The 21501-nt window shown below is 36.6% G+C and overlaps 1 protein-coding gene across 1 annotated transcript; it reads left to right on the top strand.

The window, feature by feature from the left end:
* The first annotated feature begins 29 nt into the window (after window positions 1–29).
* ripk3L.2.L (receptor interacting serine/threonine kinase 3-like, gene 2 L homeolog) lies at window positions 30–20261 on the top strand. The gene is made up of 10 exons (XM_018231334.2): window positions 30–329; window positions 2404–2728; window positions 3405–3544; window positions 7040–7089; window positions 7528–7686; window positions 9596–9696; window positions 12162–12216; window positions 13393–13439; window positions 16234–16303; window positions 18405–20261. Exons 1-10 carry the CDS (start codon window positions 58–60, stop codon window positions 18599–18601), a joined length of 1416 nt encoding a protein of 471 aa, XP_018086823.1. The 5' UTR covers window positions 30–57; the 3' UTR covers window positions 18602–20261.
* The last annotated feature ends 1240 nt before the right edge of the window (window positions 20262–21501 follow it).

The following is a 21501-nucleotide window of genomic DNA, read 5'->3' as shown; positions in this document are numbered from 1 at the left end:
CTTATTTGCAGAGAATACTTCCAATATTACTCACCAGCAGAATTACTACAGACAACAATGACAGCTCTTGGAATATTCCCATTACATCGGACTGGAAATTCCCCATTGGCCCTGTACATAGACCCCGCCTCCTTCCTTGTGAAGCAGCGTGAGCACAAGTCACTTGCAGTTAGTGCAGTTACAGCTCAGCCAGACATGAAGCACTTTCCAGCCGGGGACCTAAAGGGTCTGCAGCAGGTCGGGAAAGGGGGATTCGGAACGGTTTATAAGGGATGGAGCCAGAGTCTGAACATGGAAGTCGCCCTGAAAACTATTGAAGGAGCACAAAGGTATAATATTAAAATGTAGAATGTTTATGGCAGTCACAAGATAGGGTGTATTAAAAAGTAACAGGGGAAAAATTGCTACGTCAACATCCTGTGCCTTCCTGGCAAACAGTTTCTCCTTTGTGCCCATTGTTATTTTATATATTTGTTACTGTGAAGCCGGCTAGTGCCTGGTCCTTTGCCAGGAAAGAATATTATGTAGCTATTGGATCTATTATGCTTGGGACTTAGGGTTTAGCTTTAGTCATCTTGGTTTAGAATGAAATAGTGCCCACAGTGGCCATACTTTCACTTGCAAAGAAGAGTCATGAAAATAATTTATTATTTTACAAATAAAATATTGGCTGATGCATCCTTAACCTATGTCACGTGCCAGGGGACACGTTTACTAAGAGGCGAACATTCGCCAGCGAAGGCTTCGTAGGCAGCGCAACAATTCGCTCAGACAACGCTAATTCACTAACATGTGAAGTTGCGTCCAGGGCGCCGAACGCTGGCAAAGTTGCGCTAGTGTTAATTCAGCAAGTAAAGTGAAGTTGCGCTGGCGTTGAATAATTTGCATACAGAGGGAAGTTAAAGTTGAATGGACGTATATGTTGCAGAAAATACATTACACTACACAAGCCCAGGGAAGCTTAATAAAATAATAAAGTTGTTATATTGCCCTACACATGTGCCCAGTGTTTAGTTTATGTGCCATATGTTAGGAAATGTAGGGGGGGAGCCAGTTACCCCAAAAAAATTTCATGCAGCCTATCACCCTGAAAAAAGGAAAAGACGCCAGAGTTTTTTGGGACTTAGAAAAATTTTCAACTAAATTTTGAGGAAATCCCATCTACTCTATTGCACTTGGCCTGGTCTGAGGTGGCGAAGGCAAGTCTGGCGCAAGATGTAACGTTCAGTAAAATCTGCATCTTAGTGAATTTGCGCAGTTACGTCCCTTCACCAGAGCGCAACTTCGCCTGCCGATTGAGTGTGAATGAGTCTCTTTCGCTAACAAAGTTACGCATGCGCCCGTAAATCTGAGAAGTACCGAAATGACGTCACGCTGGCGAATTTTCGTTAGCTTTAGTCACTTTGTTCTTCAGAAAATTTGCCCGAGTTGGAAGTTAGTAGTTTAATGATTGCTAAAGGAGCCACAGGCCCGAATCAAAAGATTATTGGTGGTGCACTGTTTGGGTACTGCTTTTGCATTTATATTTCTTATTCCAATGAAAAAAAAACATATAAACAAGCAAAATAACATGAATTTATATCTTTTATCTTATCTCAAGGTGCTGATTGTACGCTCAGCCTGTTTATTTTTCTCCAGAAGGAGCAGCCAAAGAGCACACACCATGTAGGAGCAAATTCTGCATTGTGCAATGCTGAAATACAGCCAAATGTTTTAATTAATAGTTTAAGCAAATAAAGTAATGGAAGGTGCAAAGTTTGATACAAGTCCAGTGACTCTCTGCAACCAATCAGCGGGTAGAATATACTGATTAGCTATCTGGAAGCAACTTTTTGATTAGTTACTATGGGTTGTATAACAAGGCAAAGTTTTCCCTATTTATTTCCAAAAAGTCTAAAAGTAGTGTGCCAAACACACAGGATTAAAGGGTATAAAGTACAAGTTTAGTCATGCACACGGAATTCATGTTCAAACTATGTGTGTTTAACTTTGAGGCAACCAGTTTGTCGAGAATGTGACCTAAACAGTCGTTTAAATGCAAAATTATCTAAAAATTTACATTTTCGCCATAGGTGATATGTGATATGCTTGGTATCAGTAGCTTAATCTAATAGAGCTATTGGTTTGGCACCCAAGTTGACTGAAAACAACTTGCATCCCTCAGAAAGCCAGAAGTGGTATCATTAATATAAGGGGATGGGGAAAGCTGAAGGAACAGAAGGAATGAAGCTTTGGGTAGTTAAGCTTTTTTAAAATACACCATCTCGCCTAACGCGTTTCGTGCCACTAGGACACTTAGTCAAAGGCTTCAATAGTAAGAACAACACAGCATTGAACAATAGTGGTAGGACATAAGACATATGAGGGAATTCTAACATTCAACAATCCTATGTCCTTTTCCAGTTTCAGCATTAATAAGCTAATGAAAGACATATTGAAGGAAAGAGAAGTGATGGAGAAAGCTAGCAACCCGTTCGTCATTCGTCTGCTCGGAATGTATGAGAGACGGGAAGTGCAAGCTATGGAACATGGCCTCGTCATGGAATACATGCCCAATGGAAGTCTTCGCTCTTTGTTTGACATTACGGATGTGCCGTGGGCTCTAAGATTTCAGATGCTCCACCAAGTGGCCTTGGGAATGAATTACCTCCACACACTTGATCCTCCCATCATTCACAGGGACTTAAAGCCAAGCAATGTTCTTCTCAATAAGCACTATGATGTTCAGGTGAGTGCTATGAATCTAAACCTAAAGGAGTACCTTGGTGAGCTTTCTTTCTAGCCCATAGTGCTCTTGGACTTCTGCTCCGGATAGTAGTAACTGACCCCTAGAGGCACATTTATCAAAGGTCTATTTTGAATTCATGTGAGTTCTTAAAAACTCCAATGAACTTGAAATTCAACCAATCGAAATTTATTAAATAAAAAAAAATCGAATTTGTTAAACTCGGGTGAACAGGATCGTCGATTTGAGTTTTTTCTCCGAATGTCAGGAAGGCTGCAAACAACTCCAAATTGATCTCTGGATGTCTCCCATTGACTAAAACAGCAATTCAGCAGGTGGGGAATAGTCAAATTTAAGTTCTTAAAGTGTCAGAGTATGATAAATCTCGAAAATCAAATTCAAAGAAAAAAAACGAGTCAAATTTGAAAAATTCCATAGTCAAATTTGACAGTTGTAGCCATAAAAAAGTGAAAATTTGAATTTTCAATCTGACCCTTGATAAATCTGTCCCTTAATGTTAACTTACCAATAACTGAGAAATGTAAGGAAATAAGAAGACACCTCAGAGTTCCTTTTGTGTCTTCATAAAGCTTAAAATGTACATTATTCTGTACTTCTCAGTTAAATAGAAATTCCAGATACGGTTAAAACCTTGAGGTGTTTATTTTTTGTTTTTAAGATCACAGACTTTGGTTTATCCAAAATTGTTGGTGCAACAACCTCAGCAACTTCCTCTTTTGCTGGAACTCCATCCTACATGGCTCCAGAAGCTCTTGATGACCTGAATTACAAACCCACCATGGCATACGATGTGTACAGGTGAGCGAAGCAGCCTTCATCTTTTAAAGTAAACCCTGCTGTATGGATTGTATCAATGTGCCATTTAAGTTGAATAGTTATATTAATTTGCCAGAAATATAGGCAACCGCATAAATTATAAGTAGTGATGGCAGAATCTGACCAATTTCGGTTTGCCAAAAATTTGCAAAATGCATTGATGTCTATGGGTGACAACATTTTTTTGGATGAGCCACACATTTTTGACGCGCAACAATTTTCTTCACCCATTAGAGTTTAAGGAGCGTCATTTTCGCAGCGAAACTTGGCGAAAAATTTTGCTCATCACTAATTTTAAGCAAAAAAGGAGAGGGGGGAGTTATTTGCTACAGACATTTCTAGGTTTTATGAGGCTTTCCTTATTGCTGCCTTCATTTTATCCTTTAAAATATTTTAATATTCAGAGACAATGTAGAAGGAACAGCCTGTATTATACTGTAGGAGCACAGCGAATACTAACAAATAAGATATGGCATCTGAACCTCTAATATAATGTGAAGAAAATACCTGCTTTTAAATAAATTTGCACTGAAATAGTAGGGGTCATTATGGGAGAGTTCCCTTTTAAATGAAAACCTATGTAATGCAAGGAGGTTATTGCACTTACACTTAGGGGCTTATTTATCAAAGGTCGAGTTTTAGAGGTTTGTACGTTGTTTATACCTCAAATTAACTCACAACTCGAATGTTTTCTAATTTAAGAAAACTCGAATAAGTGAATTCAGAATCAACAACCCAAAAACTAAAATTGCTCCAATTAAAAATTTGGAGGATCAAAAATCTGTTTTTATAAAACCCCAAAAAATTTGATGTTTTTTTAATAAAACCCAGAAAAATATTTTTTACCCAAAAATTCAAGTTTTTGGCTGAAAACTACCCTAGAAAAACTTGAATATTTCAGGAAAACACAACTAGATCGTTGATAAATGACCCCCTTACTATTACACTGGTGGTAGGTTATGTATCAAGTGGGTCTAGGTTAAAGAAATGTTTAATTTCATTCAAATTAATGGTAGGTTAGGACCTGATTTGAGATTGCTTAAGCTTTTTGGCTCAAGCAACCTTTAAGGGAAAACCAAACCCTTTATATTAACATCCCCTACCCTACATAGACCCCATCCTTGCCCCCCCCCCAGCCTTGGTGTTACCCTCTGTAATTGCCCCTAACTCTTTACCTTTACCTTTATTTTTCGGAATTTATTAAACCTCGAGGGCTAAAAAGCCTGAATATAAAAACACGGCATCTCAAACCTGTCGAGGTTGCATAAAAGTCAATGGGAACAGTCCCATTGATTTTTGGTTGTGTTTGGGGTTTTGGGCAATTTCACAATGTTTTCTGAGTTTTCGGGGAAAATTTACAAAAAAATCATGAAAATCTGAGCTTTTCCCGCAAAGGTAATTTTCGGGAAAAATGTAATAATAAATAAGCGTTAAAAACCTGAGCTTCTTAGATCGGAGTTTGTAGCAGCCGATATTGAGATAAATTCAGACCTTGATAAATAACCCCCCAAATCAACAGATAGTTTACATTATATTAAGTGGCATATTAAAGAATCTTACCAAACTGTTCTATATATTTAAGTAAATCTTGCCCTTTTACATCTCTTGCCTTGAGCCACCATTTTGTGATGGTCTGTGTGCTGCCTCAGAGATCACCTGACCAGAAATACTACAACTCTAACTGTAACAGGAAGAAGTGTGGAAGCAAAAGACACAACTCTGTCTGTTAATACTAAAACTATTGTCAGACCCGAAGGCTCAGTTTGAAGTAACGGACCAAGGAGGAAGCTTGCAGGTTTCCAAACACAGTTCGCAGTACAAGATGGGTTCAAGAGAAAGAGTAGTCAGCCAGGCAGAAGATCAGGCAGCAGGTAGTCATAAACAGGAACAGGCAGAGGTCGGTAACAAGAATTCAAAACACGATAATAGCACCCAGGAACACAATGAGGTAGAACCTATACACGGGCAAAGGCAGAGAGTCTCATTTGGCTTTTTAAACGAATCTTTGGCGCCAAAACGTGCACAGTGATGTCATGCGTCACGTGCTGACGCTGCGCGTTGACGCTGCCCGTTTTGGCGCTGGCGCAAATTTGCTGCGTCCAGACGAGGCGCCATTGTTGCTTTCCCACGTGGCCCGCCCTGGGCGCCGCCATTTTGGACTGAACGCCGGCGGGGATAGACGCGCTGGTCCGTGCTCCTTACAACTATGGGGCAAATGCATCAAGGGTCGAATATTGAGGGTTAATTAACCCTCGATATTCGACTGGGGAATGAAAATCCTTCAACTTCGAATAGCGAAGTCGAAGGATTTTGCGCAAAAAGTTCGAGCGAACGTTCGAAGGAATAATCATTCAATGGAACGATTAAATCCTTTGAATCGAACGATTCGAAGGATTTTAATCCAACGATCGAAGGATTATCCTTCGACCAAAAAAAGTTAGGCAAGCCTATGGGGACCTTCCCCATAGGCTAACATTGGATTCGGTAGCTTTAAGGTGGCGAACTAGGGGGTCGAAGTTTTTTCTTAAAGAGACAGTACTTCGACTATTGAATGGTCAAATAGTCGAACGATTTTTAGTTTGAATCCTTCGATTCGAAGTCGAAGTCGTAGTCGAAGGTCGAAGTAGCCCATTCGATGATCGAAGTAGCCAAAAAAACACTTAGAAATTTGATGTTTTTTAACTTTGAATCCTTCACTCGAAGTTAATGAATTGGCCCCTAAATGTATTTGCTACCTGCTGATTGCATTTTGTTTTGATGAATTATGGTAAAACAATAGCATTACTAGTTATGTGTTTGTGCTGCACAGTCTGACAACCACATTGTTCATTAGAGTGAGGTGGTTAAATTGTCTTTCCTCTTCCTTTAAGAGATAAACCCAATGACTCAGTCATTTATATCAACACCAGTTGCAATAAGAGCTGAAAAGTTTACTGTCCCCTCTAGTATAAATAAATACTTATCACTGTCATTAAATAGGTTATAAGTTCTACAAAGTTTTGCAAGGTTTGCTGTAAACAAGTGGATCTGCCAACTGCTTTCTTACCTGCGGGCTACGATGTATTGCAGTGTGCTGTGTGTAGAATTTCTGGCATTATTATTATGGTTCTTTTATACTGATGCTGTAGATTCTATTAATAAAACGGTTAAGCATAGCCATTGGAGACTTTACCTTTAGCCAGTGATTGCTCTCCAACCACTTGGATGTTGCTCCCAGTGGCCTCAAAGCAGGTGCTTATTTTTAACAGAGTCTCAATGTAGGTTGACAATCCAGATAGGGGCTACCAAATGGTCAATCACAGCCCTTATTTAGCACCCCAAGAACATTTTTCATGCTTGTATTTACTTTAGAATGTTGCTTAAGGGTTCAAAAGGTTGGGGATCCCTGCATTTAGCAGAGGTTTTCATTGAATCAGCTAATCCCCTCCTCTAATTGGTGCAATGTTGCTAATTGTTTTTTATTTTAACATTTTTCAGCTTTGGCATCTTGATTTGGACAGTCCTTTCTGGTGAAGAACCCTTCCCTAGTAAGTACTATTTATGTGCAGCTTTATAATTATAGCAAGCCTCAATGGCAATTGTATCAGGGAAATAGCATAATATAGCATAAAATAACAAAACATTGCTGCTCTTAAATATCATACCTTTTTAAATACCCCAGTGCCCTAGCTCGCTCATTAGGTTCATGCATGTGCCCCAACAAGGCCACTCGCACTTGGAGCTCCCAGTTTAGCCCTCATAAGGCGGGTTTTCTTAGCAAAATAAAATTGTTTCCACCAATATTATAACTAGAGTGTTGGCTCTATTAGCAGCACATCCAATACGGAAAACTATTTTTGCATGATTGGTACCCTTTAATTAAGTCCTTGTGTTGACAACTATAATTGTACACTTGCCTTTGTTGATTTTGGCTTTAAGTCACCAATTCGCTAGAACAATAATCATTTGTGGTTTTTGCTCCACAGATGCACACCCAGCATTGATTCATTTTGGAGTATCTAAAGGACAGAGGCCTAGTCTGGAAGTGCTGGGTCACTTGGGCCACATTAAAATGGTGCCAGAAGCCAAAGAATTAATGATAAAGTGCTGGAGTGGAAATCCTGATGAAAGGCCCAGCTTCCTCGGTTAGTGGATGGACAAGAGAGATAATAATGCCTTGGGGCATTATTATAATATTTGCTGAATTCCTCTTTATAATTATAATTAAGAAAAGAGTGGGCACATTTTCTCTAAAATGTCCCTGTATCGCTGATAAAATGCATTGAATCCTAATTTCAGTAGCTGTTTGGTAAACAAAGGTGAACTCATTTAATGGATTTGCCAAAGCATTAGTCAAAACCAACATGGCTGTTGCTTTATATTGAACACATCTGGTTCCCAGAGGTAGAAAAGTGATTCATGCAACATTGCTGCTCGTGGCCCTTGTGTGTGCCGTTTAAAGAGCAAAAGAGAGTTTTAAAATAATCATTTTTTCCAAATTTCTGTGCAAATTGCATACTTTTATCTGTCACTGTTATACTGTGCTCCTAAAGCTTGCCATACATGCCCAGATTTGGTTGGGTATTTTGGATGATTTCGTCCATACTGTTCAATAATCTGACCATAGATAGGTATTTAGAACAATAATTCTTCAACCCTTGTGGACTGATGATTTTAGCCCCTGGTGGAAAATTTCAGTCAAATGGCCAAAAGGAAGTGAAGATGAGCAGGAGCTCCATGGCTTGTCTTTACCTCCTGTTGTTCTGATCATTCAAGCAGACAACTCAAATTGAGAATATAATACAAAGGTAGTCACACACATCTTCCAATGGTATCTGTTCATTTGGCCTGTAGGGTACCTTAAAAGCCAACTTTTTCGTTAAACTTCGGCTGTTCGCTCTACTGCGCATGTTCCAGGCCAGTGCAGTTTTCTTCTGATAGGAGCATGTGATCACTTGGGGGTGCCTAACTTTTGGCAACCCTAAGTTGAAAGACATTTCTTTCTCCTCTTTCTTTTTTCCACTTTGTGTGGCACAACTCCAATAGAAATATGTGTGGCACAACTCCAATAGAAATATGTTGAATAATTTAATTTCATAACCAAAAACATGTGGATAAAAGTGTTGGATATAAAGAGGACATAGTCCACCTGTGATGTTCCCATTATTATTTATATAGTGAATAAAGTACCCCCTCTTGTAAAATATAAGGATATTATAAGTTACCGAGGAGTTTCATGACCATATAAAAACACGAGGCCGAAGGCCGAGTGTTTTTATACAGGGCATGAAACTCCGAGGTTACTTCTAATATCTTCATATTTTACAACTGGGGGTACTTTATTTATTATAATACACAAATTTCAATGAGTCATGTGACTGAAATGACATTAGAACTCAGATATAATTTACAAGATATTAATGGCTTTTGTGTATTATATAGTGGATAATGTAACCCCTACTGTAATTTATAAAGATATTATAAGTCACCGAGGAGTTATGTGACCATATATACAGGTCACATAACTCCGAGGTGACTTCTGATATCTTAATACATTTCTAGTAGGGGGTACATTATGCATTATAATCTACATTTTGTGGGGGGGTCGGCGTTGAAATTGTGGTCGCCGGCGTCAAATTCCAACGCGCAGCCTCACATTCCGCGGCAGTGGCCCCTGTTATAAATGGCGCGTTCTGACGTCAGAACGCGCCGTTTATAAGGATATAATTTACAGTCTGGTCCCATAGGGAAATGACCAGACTGTAGATTATAAGGATATAATGTACAGGATATTCATGGCCTTGTGTATTATTAACCTATAAAGATCTTAAACTTTAAACATTATTAAACTATAGTCTGTTCATAATGGGAGAAAATCACACTAACCAAACACATGTGGATAGAAGTGTTGGATATAAAGAGGACATAGTCCACCTGTGATGTTTCCATATATAACAAATGTGTAGGTATGTGACTGTGTGAAATGGAATAAGAATTAAAGATGCTTCTTATAAATGCCAAATTGAAATCAACATTTATCCATCTACATTGTAGAGTGTAGCCATTCAACAAGACTCATGTTTGAGGAGTACAGCAATGAGATAGAAGATGCCATTCGTACAGTGCAGGATCAGAAACATCATTTACAAAATGAGGTACTGCATATAAGATCATCTGTCAGCAAATCTAGTTCAGTAATTGGCTCCTGCGCAACGTCTTGTGCAGTGCTGAGACATAATTCCATTCTTGTCAAAGTTGTTGGCAAAAAAATGTTTTCATTAAAAGTGTTCCCCACCCACACATACCAGTTTTTCTTCCTCCTGGAGACTTGTTTGACTGGTTAAAGTTATTCTGTTTTGTCTTTAGTTAAAACCTAAACTATAATGTAGGTGTTGAAAGTTTTATGGGGCTAATTTACTAAAATTCAGATTTCTCGTTTTTTTCACAAATAGTATTTATTCTCTAAAAATTAGATTTTTTGTTTAAATTTCTCTAAAACTCTAGAGAATTGAGATTTATCAGGGGGGGTTATTTATCAAAGTTCAAATTTATCTCAATATTTCCTACTATAAACTCCGCTTATTTATTATTATATTTTCCCGAAAATTTGCTTTTCAGGATTTTTTCATCCGATTTTCAGGATTTTTTCAGAATTTTCAACCGAAAACTCCGAAAACTTTGGGGTATTGCATGAAACCTAGAGCATATAAAAAAATCATTGGGACTTCTCCCATTGACTTATATGTAACCTCGACAGATCTGAGATGCCAGATTTTTAGATTCGGGCTTTTCAATCTTCAAAGTTTAATAAATACCGAAAAAATCGTGATTTTTTTAAAAGTCTGATTTTATAAAAAAAAAAATCACACATTGTTTGTGATTTTTGCATTCGGAGTTTAGTAAATAACCCCCTAAGTATAAACACCACGAAAAACTTGAAGACAAAACTTTAGCAAGTAAAAGTATCCAAGGTCCTTTAGAAGTCAATGGGAGCTGTGCTGATCCTACAGGACCTTTTTTTAACTATTCAGACTTTTAGAAGTTTTTGGAATTTTTTTCACTAGTAATTGCCTGAAAAACTAAAAATTTTAGAGGTTTTATAGATATTTATATTTATTATTGCATTTCTCAGCATTCGTCTTTTTTTATAATCGGATCTTTTAATAACCATCATGGCATTCATGATTTTAGAGTCTAATCGTCGTTCCCAAAACCACTAAAAGTTGACCTTTATTAAATGGGCATTGAAGGGTACAAGAATTAATCCAAGCAAAGTATCCAAACCAATACTGAAATTCAAACCACCTTTTGTCATGAGCATGAGAATGGCAAGCAGAGTGGTCAAAGATATTTATCTTATGGGGAGCAGAACAAAGAGGGAATCTGGAATACCTATGGAAACATAGGAATGGTGGAAGCAAGTGGAATAATGGGAAACTATAGAAGAATGAATGTGCTGGAGTAAAATAATAAATACTTTAATAACATTAGGGGGCCGATTCACTAAGGGTCGAATATCGAGGGTTAGTTAACCCTCGATATTCAACTAGGAATTAAAATCCTTCGACTTCGAATATCGAAGTCGAAGGATTTAGCGCAGATAGTTTGATCGTATGATCGAAGGATAATTCCTTCGATCGAACGATTCGAAGGATTTTAATCCAACGATTGAAGGAATATCCTTCAATCAAAAAAAGTTAGCCAAGCCTATTGGGACCTTCCCCATAGGCTAACATTGACTTCGGTAGCTTTTAGATGGCGAATTAGGGGGTCGTAGTTTTTTTTAAAGAGACAGTACTTCGACTATCGAATGGTCGAATAGTTGAACGATTTTTACTTCGAATCCTTCGATTCGAAGTCGTAGTCGAAGGTCGAAGTAGCCCATTCGATGGTCAAAGTAGCCCAAAAAAACCTTCGAAATTCGACGTTTTTTACCTTCAAATCCTTCACTCGAAGTTAGTGAACCAGCCCCTAATAGTGATGAGAGAAATGTTGTCACGAATTTCACAGTGAAAATGACTCCCATAGACGCCAATAGGTGAAAAAATTTGTCATGCGTCAACAAACTGTTGTCACCCATGTCGTAATGCTTTTCAGTGAATTTTTTCAGTGAATATTTGTGAAACGGTTCAGATTCACCCATCATTATTTATAATGGCCTTGTGTATTATCAATAGGGATGCACCAAATCCAGGATTCGGTTCAGGATTCAGTCAGGATTCAGTCTTTTTCAGCAGGATTCTGGCGGAATCCTTGTGTGTGGCCGAATCGAATCCGAATCCTGATTTGCATATGCAAATTAGGTGTGGGAAAGGAAATCACGTGACTTGAGGAAGTAAAACGTTATTTTTTAATTTTCCTTTCCCACCTCTAATTTGAATATGCAAATTATGATTTGAATTCAGTTCGGTATTCGGACGAATCTTTCACGAAGCATTTGGGGATTTGGCCAAATCCCAAATAGTGGATTCGGTGCATCCTATTAACCTATATAGATCTAAAACATTAAACTTAATTAAACTCTAGTCTGTTCCTGAAGCTACAAAGATGATGTGGGGGTGGATGAATTGAAAGGGGGATACATTTTGTTATAAACACCTCCGTTTTGTATGTTTTACAGATATTAGAAGACCCGGGATATGACAGCACCTGTCAAGACAGTTTACTAAATCAAGGTCAGTGAAATGCCAAGAATGAATTGACTGTTGTCAAAGTGGACAAGTATTAATTATAATTGACGATGATGTTAAGCAATATTAAACTAATTCAATATACAATTAAAGATGTCTATTGAAGAGATTAAATACTGAAACAGGTGGAGTACGACGCTATTATCCTTGTCAAGATTCCACCTCACTTTCCATTATTCAGTTGAATATTTAGATTATTGTAACTCCATGGATTCCATAAACTTTAAATAGTACTATTTTGTAACTAAAAAAATCTATTTATTTAGATGTCTAGATCAGTTTATGATGAGACTTAAATAGTAAAATACACGTTGCAGAGCAGCATGTGTGGGCCATATATCTCATACACTATAGATAGTATGTGCATTTGATCTTTCTTTCATAATTATTCTCTTTCCATTCTGCATCTTTGTAGAGAAAACACTTGCCATACCTTCTGAGGCTACATTCTGTATGTCAATAATTTTCTTTTCAAATTAGCCCCTCTCGTTTTCATCTTTCAGTGTGGCTGGTTGCTCACTTAGGTGTGAACCAAGCAGTCTGTATACGTTCAGATTATTATGATTAACAACGTTTATTTATAAAGTGCCAACATGTTCCACAGCAATGTCATATAAAACTATATGGAAAAAAAGTCTTACAAAATCACTGTCTATAGTCTACTAAACATCATTTTAGGGGAAACATCCCTTTTAATAAAGAATAGCACATGAACATATTATAGGTATGGCATTTATTTAGAAAGCTCCGAATTACGGAATGGCCATCTCCCGTAGACTACATTTTATACAAATAATCCAAATTTTTAAAAATGATTTCCTTTTTTTTGTAATAATAAAACAGTAGCTTGTACTTGATCCAAACTAAGATACAATTAATCCTTATTGGAAGCCTATTGGGTTTATTTAATGTTTACATGATGTTGTAGTAGATTTAAGGTATGAATGTCCAAATCATAGAAAGATCCATTATTCAGAAATCCTCATCTCCCAAGAATTCTGGATAACAGGTCCCATACCTGTACTATAAAGGAGTTATTAAAAGGGACAACCAATGTGATATTATACATCATAGGAGGGTTGTTCCTTCTCTATATTGGAGCATTATGAAGGCCCAATGATGGGCACATAGACAAAACTAACAACATTTCGCTATGTTTAGTTATAGCTGCAATTCAAGAAGATTCCCAAGAAATGAAAAAAGATGAGGTGAGTAGCAAGTTGAACTGGCAAGTTGAACTGGAACATTTATTAATGCCGATATGTATCAATTCATCAGAAGGTTTTTTTTCTGCTCTGACAAGTACCATTCGGTACAACTGGGTGTTCTCAGTATTTTGAGCAGGATTAGCAGGAATTAAGGCAATGGCATGGCAATCTGCTCAGAATTTCCCTTTTGTCCCAATCTTTATCATTGTTGAGATATTGCCAGTCCACTCAATGAAGTTCATAGTGCAATAAAAATAAGTGGATTGATAAGACGTTTTCAGGCCTGGCAAGTCCAGTCCTCCACCCTTAAGTCTGATAAGCGTGGAGCTTGATATTCTACTTAGCAGTTTTCATGGTTAAGGGACTAGTTTTCCATAAGAAACATTAATTTTTTAGATACATATCTGATATAATTATGGTTCTAGCTGAAAGTTAAGCTTGACTTCATCTTACTGAGGCTGTTGAGGTAAACATCAAGCTCATACCTTCAGTTTTATATAGTTAACCATGAAGTTTCTATATTTATGAAATTTCTTAAGATCCACTGATCTTCTGGTAGAGAAATATGAAATGATGAGTTATATAAAAATCAATCTATGTGTGCCCATATTCCATTAATACTAGCACTTCTGGGAAAAATTACATCAAACTATTCTATTAAACGTACATATACAACTGGGCAAGAGGGAGAGGCAACTTACTTCTTACGTATTCTAATAGGCTGTCATAGGATTCCATTGACTTTTATTTTTCTGTTGTGTTTTTAGAAAAGGGATCCTGACCATAGTTAATCATTTTAGTGTAGCTTGCACATACATTTGACACTAGACAAATTGTGTGTCTTGGGGTGGTTGACAGGGCCTTGAAAACAGTTTTCTTTGTATGTTAATTGTTATACTAGTGAGCTAATTGATGTTCTTTGTTAGTCTTTATCATCCATTACTTGATCAATTTTAGGCCCTCTTTCATACAATTCCTGCTCATTTCTAGATAAAAGTCAGGATTTGTTATTAAGGAAGTTGTTGAAACTGATATATATATATATATATATATATATATATATATATATATATATATATATATATATATATATATATAATACACAAAAGCCATAAATATCTTGTAAATTATATCCTTATAAACAGTGAGTTCTGATGTCATCTGTTATAAACGGTGAGTTCTGATGTCATTTCTGTCACATGACTCACTGAAATTTGTGTATTATAATAAATAAAATACCCCCAGTTGCAAAATATGAGGATATTAGAAATTACCTCAGAGTTCAATGACCTGTATAAAAAAACTCGGCCTTCGGTCTCGTGTTTTTATATGGTCATGAAACTCCTCGGTAACTTATAATATCCTTATATTTTACAAGAGGGGATAGAACCCTCTACAACGTAGAGGGTTCTTCACAGTCAGGACATTGAGGTTGTGGAATGCACTGCCGGGTGATGTTGTGATGGCTGATTCAGTTCACTTTAAGAGTGGCTTGGATGATTTTTTGGACAGACATAATATCAAAGGCTATTGTGATACTAAACTCTATAGTTAGTATAGGTAAGGGTATATAGAATTTTAATTAAAAGTAGGGAGGGGTGCGTGTATGGATGCTGGGTTTTCATTTGGAGGGGTTGAACTTGATGGACTTTGTCTTTTTTCAACCCAATTTAACTATGTAACTATGTAACTATGTAACTATGTAACTTTATTCACTTTATATCCTTACATTATCTTAAGATTTGGTGGGTTTCAATGTATGCCTGCTAAGCAATGGCAAGACAGAAGTAGAACTATTTATACTGGCTAACCTAAATGAGTGAATCTGGTGATATCCAATCTCTGTTATTATTGTGATATTGCAAGGCCACTATGCAGGTCAGAAAAGAGTTTCTATATAAGAATAAGTAATTTATATACATCAACAAAATGATTGAGGCACTGCAAGAAATATAACACTCAGGGGGTTATTTATCAAGTTAGAATTTATTTCTAAGTTAGAAATCCGAGCAACTCCGATTGCCGGAATGGACCTTATTTATTTTAAAAAATAGGGTCGGGCACACTTCGGAGCTTTCCCTGAAAACTCCGAATTGTTTGTGGTTTTTGTGCAAAAACCCTGAGTTTTTTGGGCAGAAACCACAAACTCATCGGATATCTGTACGGAATTCAGCGCAGACACTGGAACCTATACAGGACCTCGAGAGCTTTTAGATGCCGGGGTTTCGGATTCAGAGTTTTTAGACCATCGGACTTTAATAAATCCTGAAAAATGTTTAGTTTTTTTTTTCCTCCGAAAACCACAAATTATTTGAGGTTCGGATATTCGGACCTTGATAAATAACCCCCTCCAGGTTAGAGGTCCATTTTCAAACTATTTACTTGATGTGCAGATTTTGGGCCAAATTCAATTCATTGAGAGAAAAAGTGACCTCCTGGTTCATCACATGAAAACTCATGGACGAGATTCAATTGGAGCAGGACAAACTTTTCTCCAAATTCAGTTCCAGTTTTTTTCCTTCAGTCTTCAATAGTTTTCCCGTTATAAACATTGAGATATGTTTTTCTGAATTGAATTGCATCTCAAATTGAATCTCCTCTCAATTATTTTTTTTTAAAAAAACACAATATTAAATGTTTTAGGTTTCAGGTGCAATTTGTTATTCACAAGCTTAATAAAACTGCAAATATGATTTTTGTAAGATTTTAATGGTTTAAACAAAATACTATTTTTTACTTAAATTTTAGCTTAGAACAAATCAGATTTCAATACTTTTTCCCTTCTTCAAAACAGACACAGACAGTTGCAGTGTTTAATGAAACAACAGAGATTATTCAGGAGGACAACGAGCCATCGGACAAAGGTAATTAGCATTTACATCAACAAACAATAGATAACACAAGCAGGGATTCCCTTCTATTTGATTTCTCCAGTTGCAGTAGAGAACATTTCTACTCTTCATCTGTCCATACATAGGCCTTGGAGATGGCTTGAACCATTCATATTAAGAAGGAAAGAGGTACAAATAACTAACAAACCTTTATTATCCTATTACAGGTATAGGATCTGTTATCCGAATTATGGAAAGTCTGTCTCCCATAGACTCCATTTAATACATATCATCCAAAATTTTAAAAAAATATTTCCTTTTTCTCTGCAGTAATGAACAGTACCTCAAACTAAGATATAATTAATCCTTATTATAGGCAAAACCAGCCTATTGGGTTTATTTAATGTTTACATGATTTTCTTGTAGACTTTAGGTATGAAGTTCTAAATTACGTAAAGATACGTTATCCCAAAAGGTCCCGAGCATTCTGGATAACAGGTCCCATACTTGTATTAAGATGAGGCCTGACTGCATTAGTAACACATTAATAAACATGCCTGTTTCATTTGAATTGTTTGTTGAATCCAAACCTCCAAAGTGCAGATGTCCAGATTGTTAAAAAGTACACCAAACTGTACAAGCAAAACTGTGCTATTATGGCTGCCTTAACCGAAAGAGACATATTCACATTAGGGGGGTTATTTATCAAAGTCTGAATTTATCTCAATATTTGCTGCAACAAACCCCGATCAAATCCGCTCGGGTTTTTTACACTTATTTATTATTACATTTTCCCTGAAAATTTGCTTTGCTGTAAAAAAAAATCAGATTTTCACAAATTTTTCTGACTTTTTCATCCGATTTTCACGTTTTTTTTCGTAATTTTCACCCAAACACTTTGGGTATTGCCCGAAACCCAGCGCACATCAAAAAATCATTGGGACTTCTCCCATTGACTTATATGCAACCTCGACAGGTCTGAGATGCCGGATTTTCAGATTCGGACATTTCCATCCTCGGGGTGTAATAAATTCCGAAAAATTCATGATTTTTTAAAAGTCAGATTTTATTAAAAAAAAAATCACGCATTTTTGTGATTTTTGCATTCGGAGTTTAGTAAATAACCCCGTAAAATCAGCCTATGGGGGACATTTTCTGAATCTTCAATATTTTTAGGGGTTCTGTAAAAAAAACATCTACTGCTTAAAAATGTGTGAATTGTCTGAATCCTTAGCTCTGAGTTGTAAGTTGCAGAGAAGATCATGTGGTAAAGCACTTACAGCTAGGGGCCCATTTACTTAGCTCGAGTGAAGGAATAGAATAAAAAAAACTTCGAATTTCTAATGTTTTTTTTGGCTACTTCGACCTTCGACTACGACTTAGAATCAAACGATTCGAACTAAAAATTGTTCGAATACTCGACCATTCAATAGTCAAAGTACTGTCTCTTTAAAAAAAACTTTGACCCCCTAGTTCGCCACCTAAAACCTACCGAGGTGCCCTGTTAGCCTATGGGGAAGAGGTCCCCATAGGCTTTGTAACAATTTTTTAAAATTTTTATGATAGGATAATGATTATTCTGAGACAATATGCACGTGGTCATCTTTTTTTGTTTCATTTTTGGACTATGTAAGCAACCAGAAAGTGCATTGCAACTGAGGGTAGAACTGTACTGTTAATAATACTTCCATCAGGTCATATTTTTTGGCCAAACATCAGGTCTGGCACAAAATATTTAATGGAATCCCAAAGCAAATCCAATATTTGAGAAAATCAACCGGAAGCAACTTGGAACCCGAGTTCCGAGTTTGTAGCCAAAAATAATAAAAGATCAGCCATAAACTATGTCCCACTGTTCACATCTGACTAAAATTTGTTAAGGTAAAATACCTCATTGATTGGACTTGATTTATATTTTTTATCTTTGTCCTTGGTTCTTCTGAAGATTCTGCTTATTAGTAAAAACTGCATTTCCAACTGTTTTAACACTGCATTCTTATTTCTCATTTCTGTGTCCTGATTATATTCCTTTTCTTGTCATTTATAGGCCCACTAAATTCACCTACTGTAATCATTTATGAACCACTTCTGATGTTCTCTTCACAATTTGTTTTTTTTTTTCACTATCCGACAGGAGATGCAATTAGCAATGCTATAGAAGCCATAAAGGAATCTCGGGATTACAACCGTATCATACACTGTGCTAAAGACATTGGAAAGACCGTGGAAAAAGGTGGACACGAAATTGGGAAAGTTTACAAAGACTATAGAGGTGAAATAACCAGAGAAAAAGTTTCAGAGCTTTGGAAACCCATAAGGAAATTATTTTAGTACATTTTCTCCTTACTGAGTACCAGTAAGATAAGCTTGCAGCTCATAGTTGGTGGCTGTCTACAAAGCTAACTGGCTGGATGAAGCAACATCCCCACATCTCATGTTTCCACGAGACTCTACATATCCTCTATGCATGGATGTTCTGCAATATTCAGGCACCAAAATAATGTGCATGTATTATATACCGAAATCGAATGAAATCACAAAGAAAAAATAATGATCATAGGACATAACTAGAACCTTCTGTGTCTTGGATTATTTTCAAAACCTTCAGTATTGATAAAAACTTTTTCAGAAGATATATACTCAACCTTGCATTTCCATCCAGTGTTGCTCGGAGCACTCATCCTCTTTCCACTGCCCTTTTGCAACCTGATATGTGTATGGTATGTGTATAGGGCTTGGTAAAAAGTTCAGTGTTTATTGTACAGGTATAGGATCTATTATGCGGAATGTTCAGGGCCTAGGCTATTCCTATATAAGGGTTTTTTCTGTAATTCAGAGCACTAGCTACTTGTTTGTTTAAAAGTTGAAAAAAAAGTGATGATGGTAACAGTTGCCTTATATGTGTGTTTTTAACTTCAAACACAATATATGTAATTTTCAGAAACAATGAGTGCAACGTTTTGGTGCTGTTTCATGCTTCTTAAATCAAAGAAATTATGAGATGTGAGACAATGATTCAAGCATGATGCATGGGTGTATTTTTTCAACTATGTATTTTCTGGCTATGTTGGCCCGGCACACATTATTTTTGGGTAATGCCAGTATCCCAATATCATGTTAATGTTCAGAACGCCTAAAGATATTGTGAGGATGGTGTTTTTGGGCCATAGCTACACCAAATCCTTGAAAGGGAAGCCATCCTATACACACCTAATAAAGCACGAGTATCCTTTCCAGACACCATGCCAATAATTACCAGGCATCGGCCTGGTAAATCAAAACATAAATTAAAGAAAAGCAAGCAATTGTGGCCAAGAATTTGTTTTTACTTCAGTTAGATTCTCGGCCACAACCACCTTTATTTTTTTTTACTACAATAGGGAACCAGATGTTAGAACATACCACAGATCATTGGCCACTGCTGTGTATTTGAAATCCGGGATGTTTTATGACTGTTCTCTTGTTAATGTGTTGGCCAAAAGAGTAAGGGCTTTACTGATTAAAGGAGCAGATGTCTGGATTTTGGAGCAGGTGTTGCCAGATCTATTTTGAAAAGTGCTGATGCCGGATTTCGGAGCGGGCTCATGCGCGTGACAGTTTTTAGAGTGTGCCGGATACTGGGACACCGGATAAGGGGTCCAATATCTGTATAAAAAATAATGCACCCTCTATAAGGTTTTTATAAGCCACCAAGGAGTTCTATGACAGGTCATGGAACTGCAATAATATCCTCAATTTTCAATTGGGGGATATTATGACGACAGTGAGTCACGTGACAGAAATCACTAAGCACAAATTATAACTGATGACATCACTAAGCACTGTTTATAAGGATATAATGTCCCGGATATTCATGGCTCTTGTGTATTATGAAATTATAAAGATCTTAAACATTATACATATTATGACATGTAAGATCTGCACTTTACTACGAAACAGTGTGAGCATCAACCCTACAGTTTATTTTCAGAAATAAATAGAAAACAAACTCGTTTTGATTCAAATTTCATTGGAAAACATGAACTAAAGATTTTTAGTTTTCAGATGTAAAGCTAATATTTATGGTGTCTGCATTAAAAGGCATACATGTATGGATAAATACGTATGGTGATTTAGCGGGTTATTTACTAAACTACAAATTCAAAAATCACAAAAAAAGTTTTGATTTTTTTTTTTTAAATAAAATCTGACTTTTAAAAAATCACAACTTTTTCGGAATTTATTAAACCCTGAGGATGGAAAAGTCCAAATCGTAAAATCCAGCATCTCAGACCTGTTGGGGTTGCATTTAAGCCTATGGGAGAAGTCCCAATGATTTTTTTGATGTGCCCTGGGTTTCGTGCAATTCCCCGAAGTTTTATGAGTTTTCGAGCAAAAAAACATAAGTAGAAGTTTTCGGGTGAAAAATCCCAAAAAATCATGAAAATCTGATTTTTTTTTTTTCCGCAAAGCAAATTTTCGGGAAAATGTAATAATAAATAAGCATAAAAAAATGAGCGGAGTTTGAAAATTCAATAAAATATAAGTCACACAAAACTATCTGGGGGTGAAAGTGTCTCGTTGAGTCTTCACCTTGGTTGGAATCTGGCAGAAAGTGTTGGAACATATGAAACAAAAAAGAAAAGGATGGTACTTATGGGATTGCTCACCTTTAAGTTATAGAATGCCCTGTTCTTAGCAACCTTTCAAAAGAAATTGCAATGTTCACGATTTCTCTGTACCTGCATTAAAAGGGAACAATTATTAAATACAATAGTTTGTATTTGTAGCTGAAATCAATGGGTAGTGATAATGAACGTATATTTAAAACTAAGTTAATATACTAAGGAACACATAATTCTTTTGAAGGCGGTAAGGGAAAATAATATTAAATTGTCAGTTTCATTACTTGAATTGTAATGATCCAAGAATAGTAATTTTCTATCATTTACCAAATGAATCATCCAGGTAGGCCAATTATGTCAGCGTCATATTATACAGTATGTCAATAATTCTACCCTGCATATGGACTTTTGGAAAATCTTAGTAGGTCAGCAACCATGTTCACTCTTGCTAAATCCTTTTGTCTGTTAATCAACTCCCTACTGCGCACATTCTTCCATATTTCTTTACTCTCATTTACAGTATGGTCTATACACCCACCCGTCATTTCTTCCTTTTTTCCAAAATGTCCATTACTTTTTACGTTTATTCCACTTATTCAGTTACTCTCACCGCATCATTTCTTCAAA

This window comes from Xenopus laevis, chromosome 8L (assembly GCF_017654675.1).
Source record: "Xenopus laevis strain J_2021 chromosome 8L, Xenopus_laevis_v10.1, whole genome shotgun sequence".
In the NCBI taxonomy this organism is placed as follows: Eukaryota; Metazoa; Chordata; class Amphibia; order Anura; family Pipidae; genus Xenopus; species Xenopus laevis.
Note: the sequence above shows the minus strand (reverse complement) of the source record. Positions and strands in the feature narration are given on the sequence as shown.

Coding starts and splice junctions, on each gene's coding strand:
- ripk3L.2.L (XM_018231334.2), top strand. CDS start 58: ATGACAGCTCTTGGAATATTCCCATTACATCGGACTGGAAATTCCCCA. Junction 330..2,403: donor ACTATTGAAGGAGCACAAAG/GTATAATATTAA, acceptor GTCCTTTTCCAG/TTTCAGCATTAATAAGCTAA. Junction 7,687..9,595: donor TGAAAGGCCCAGCTTCCTCG/GTTAGTGGATGG, acceptor TCTACATTGTAG/AGTGTAGCCATTCAACAAGA.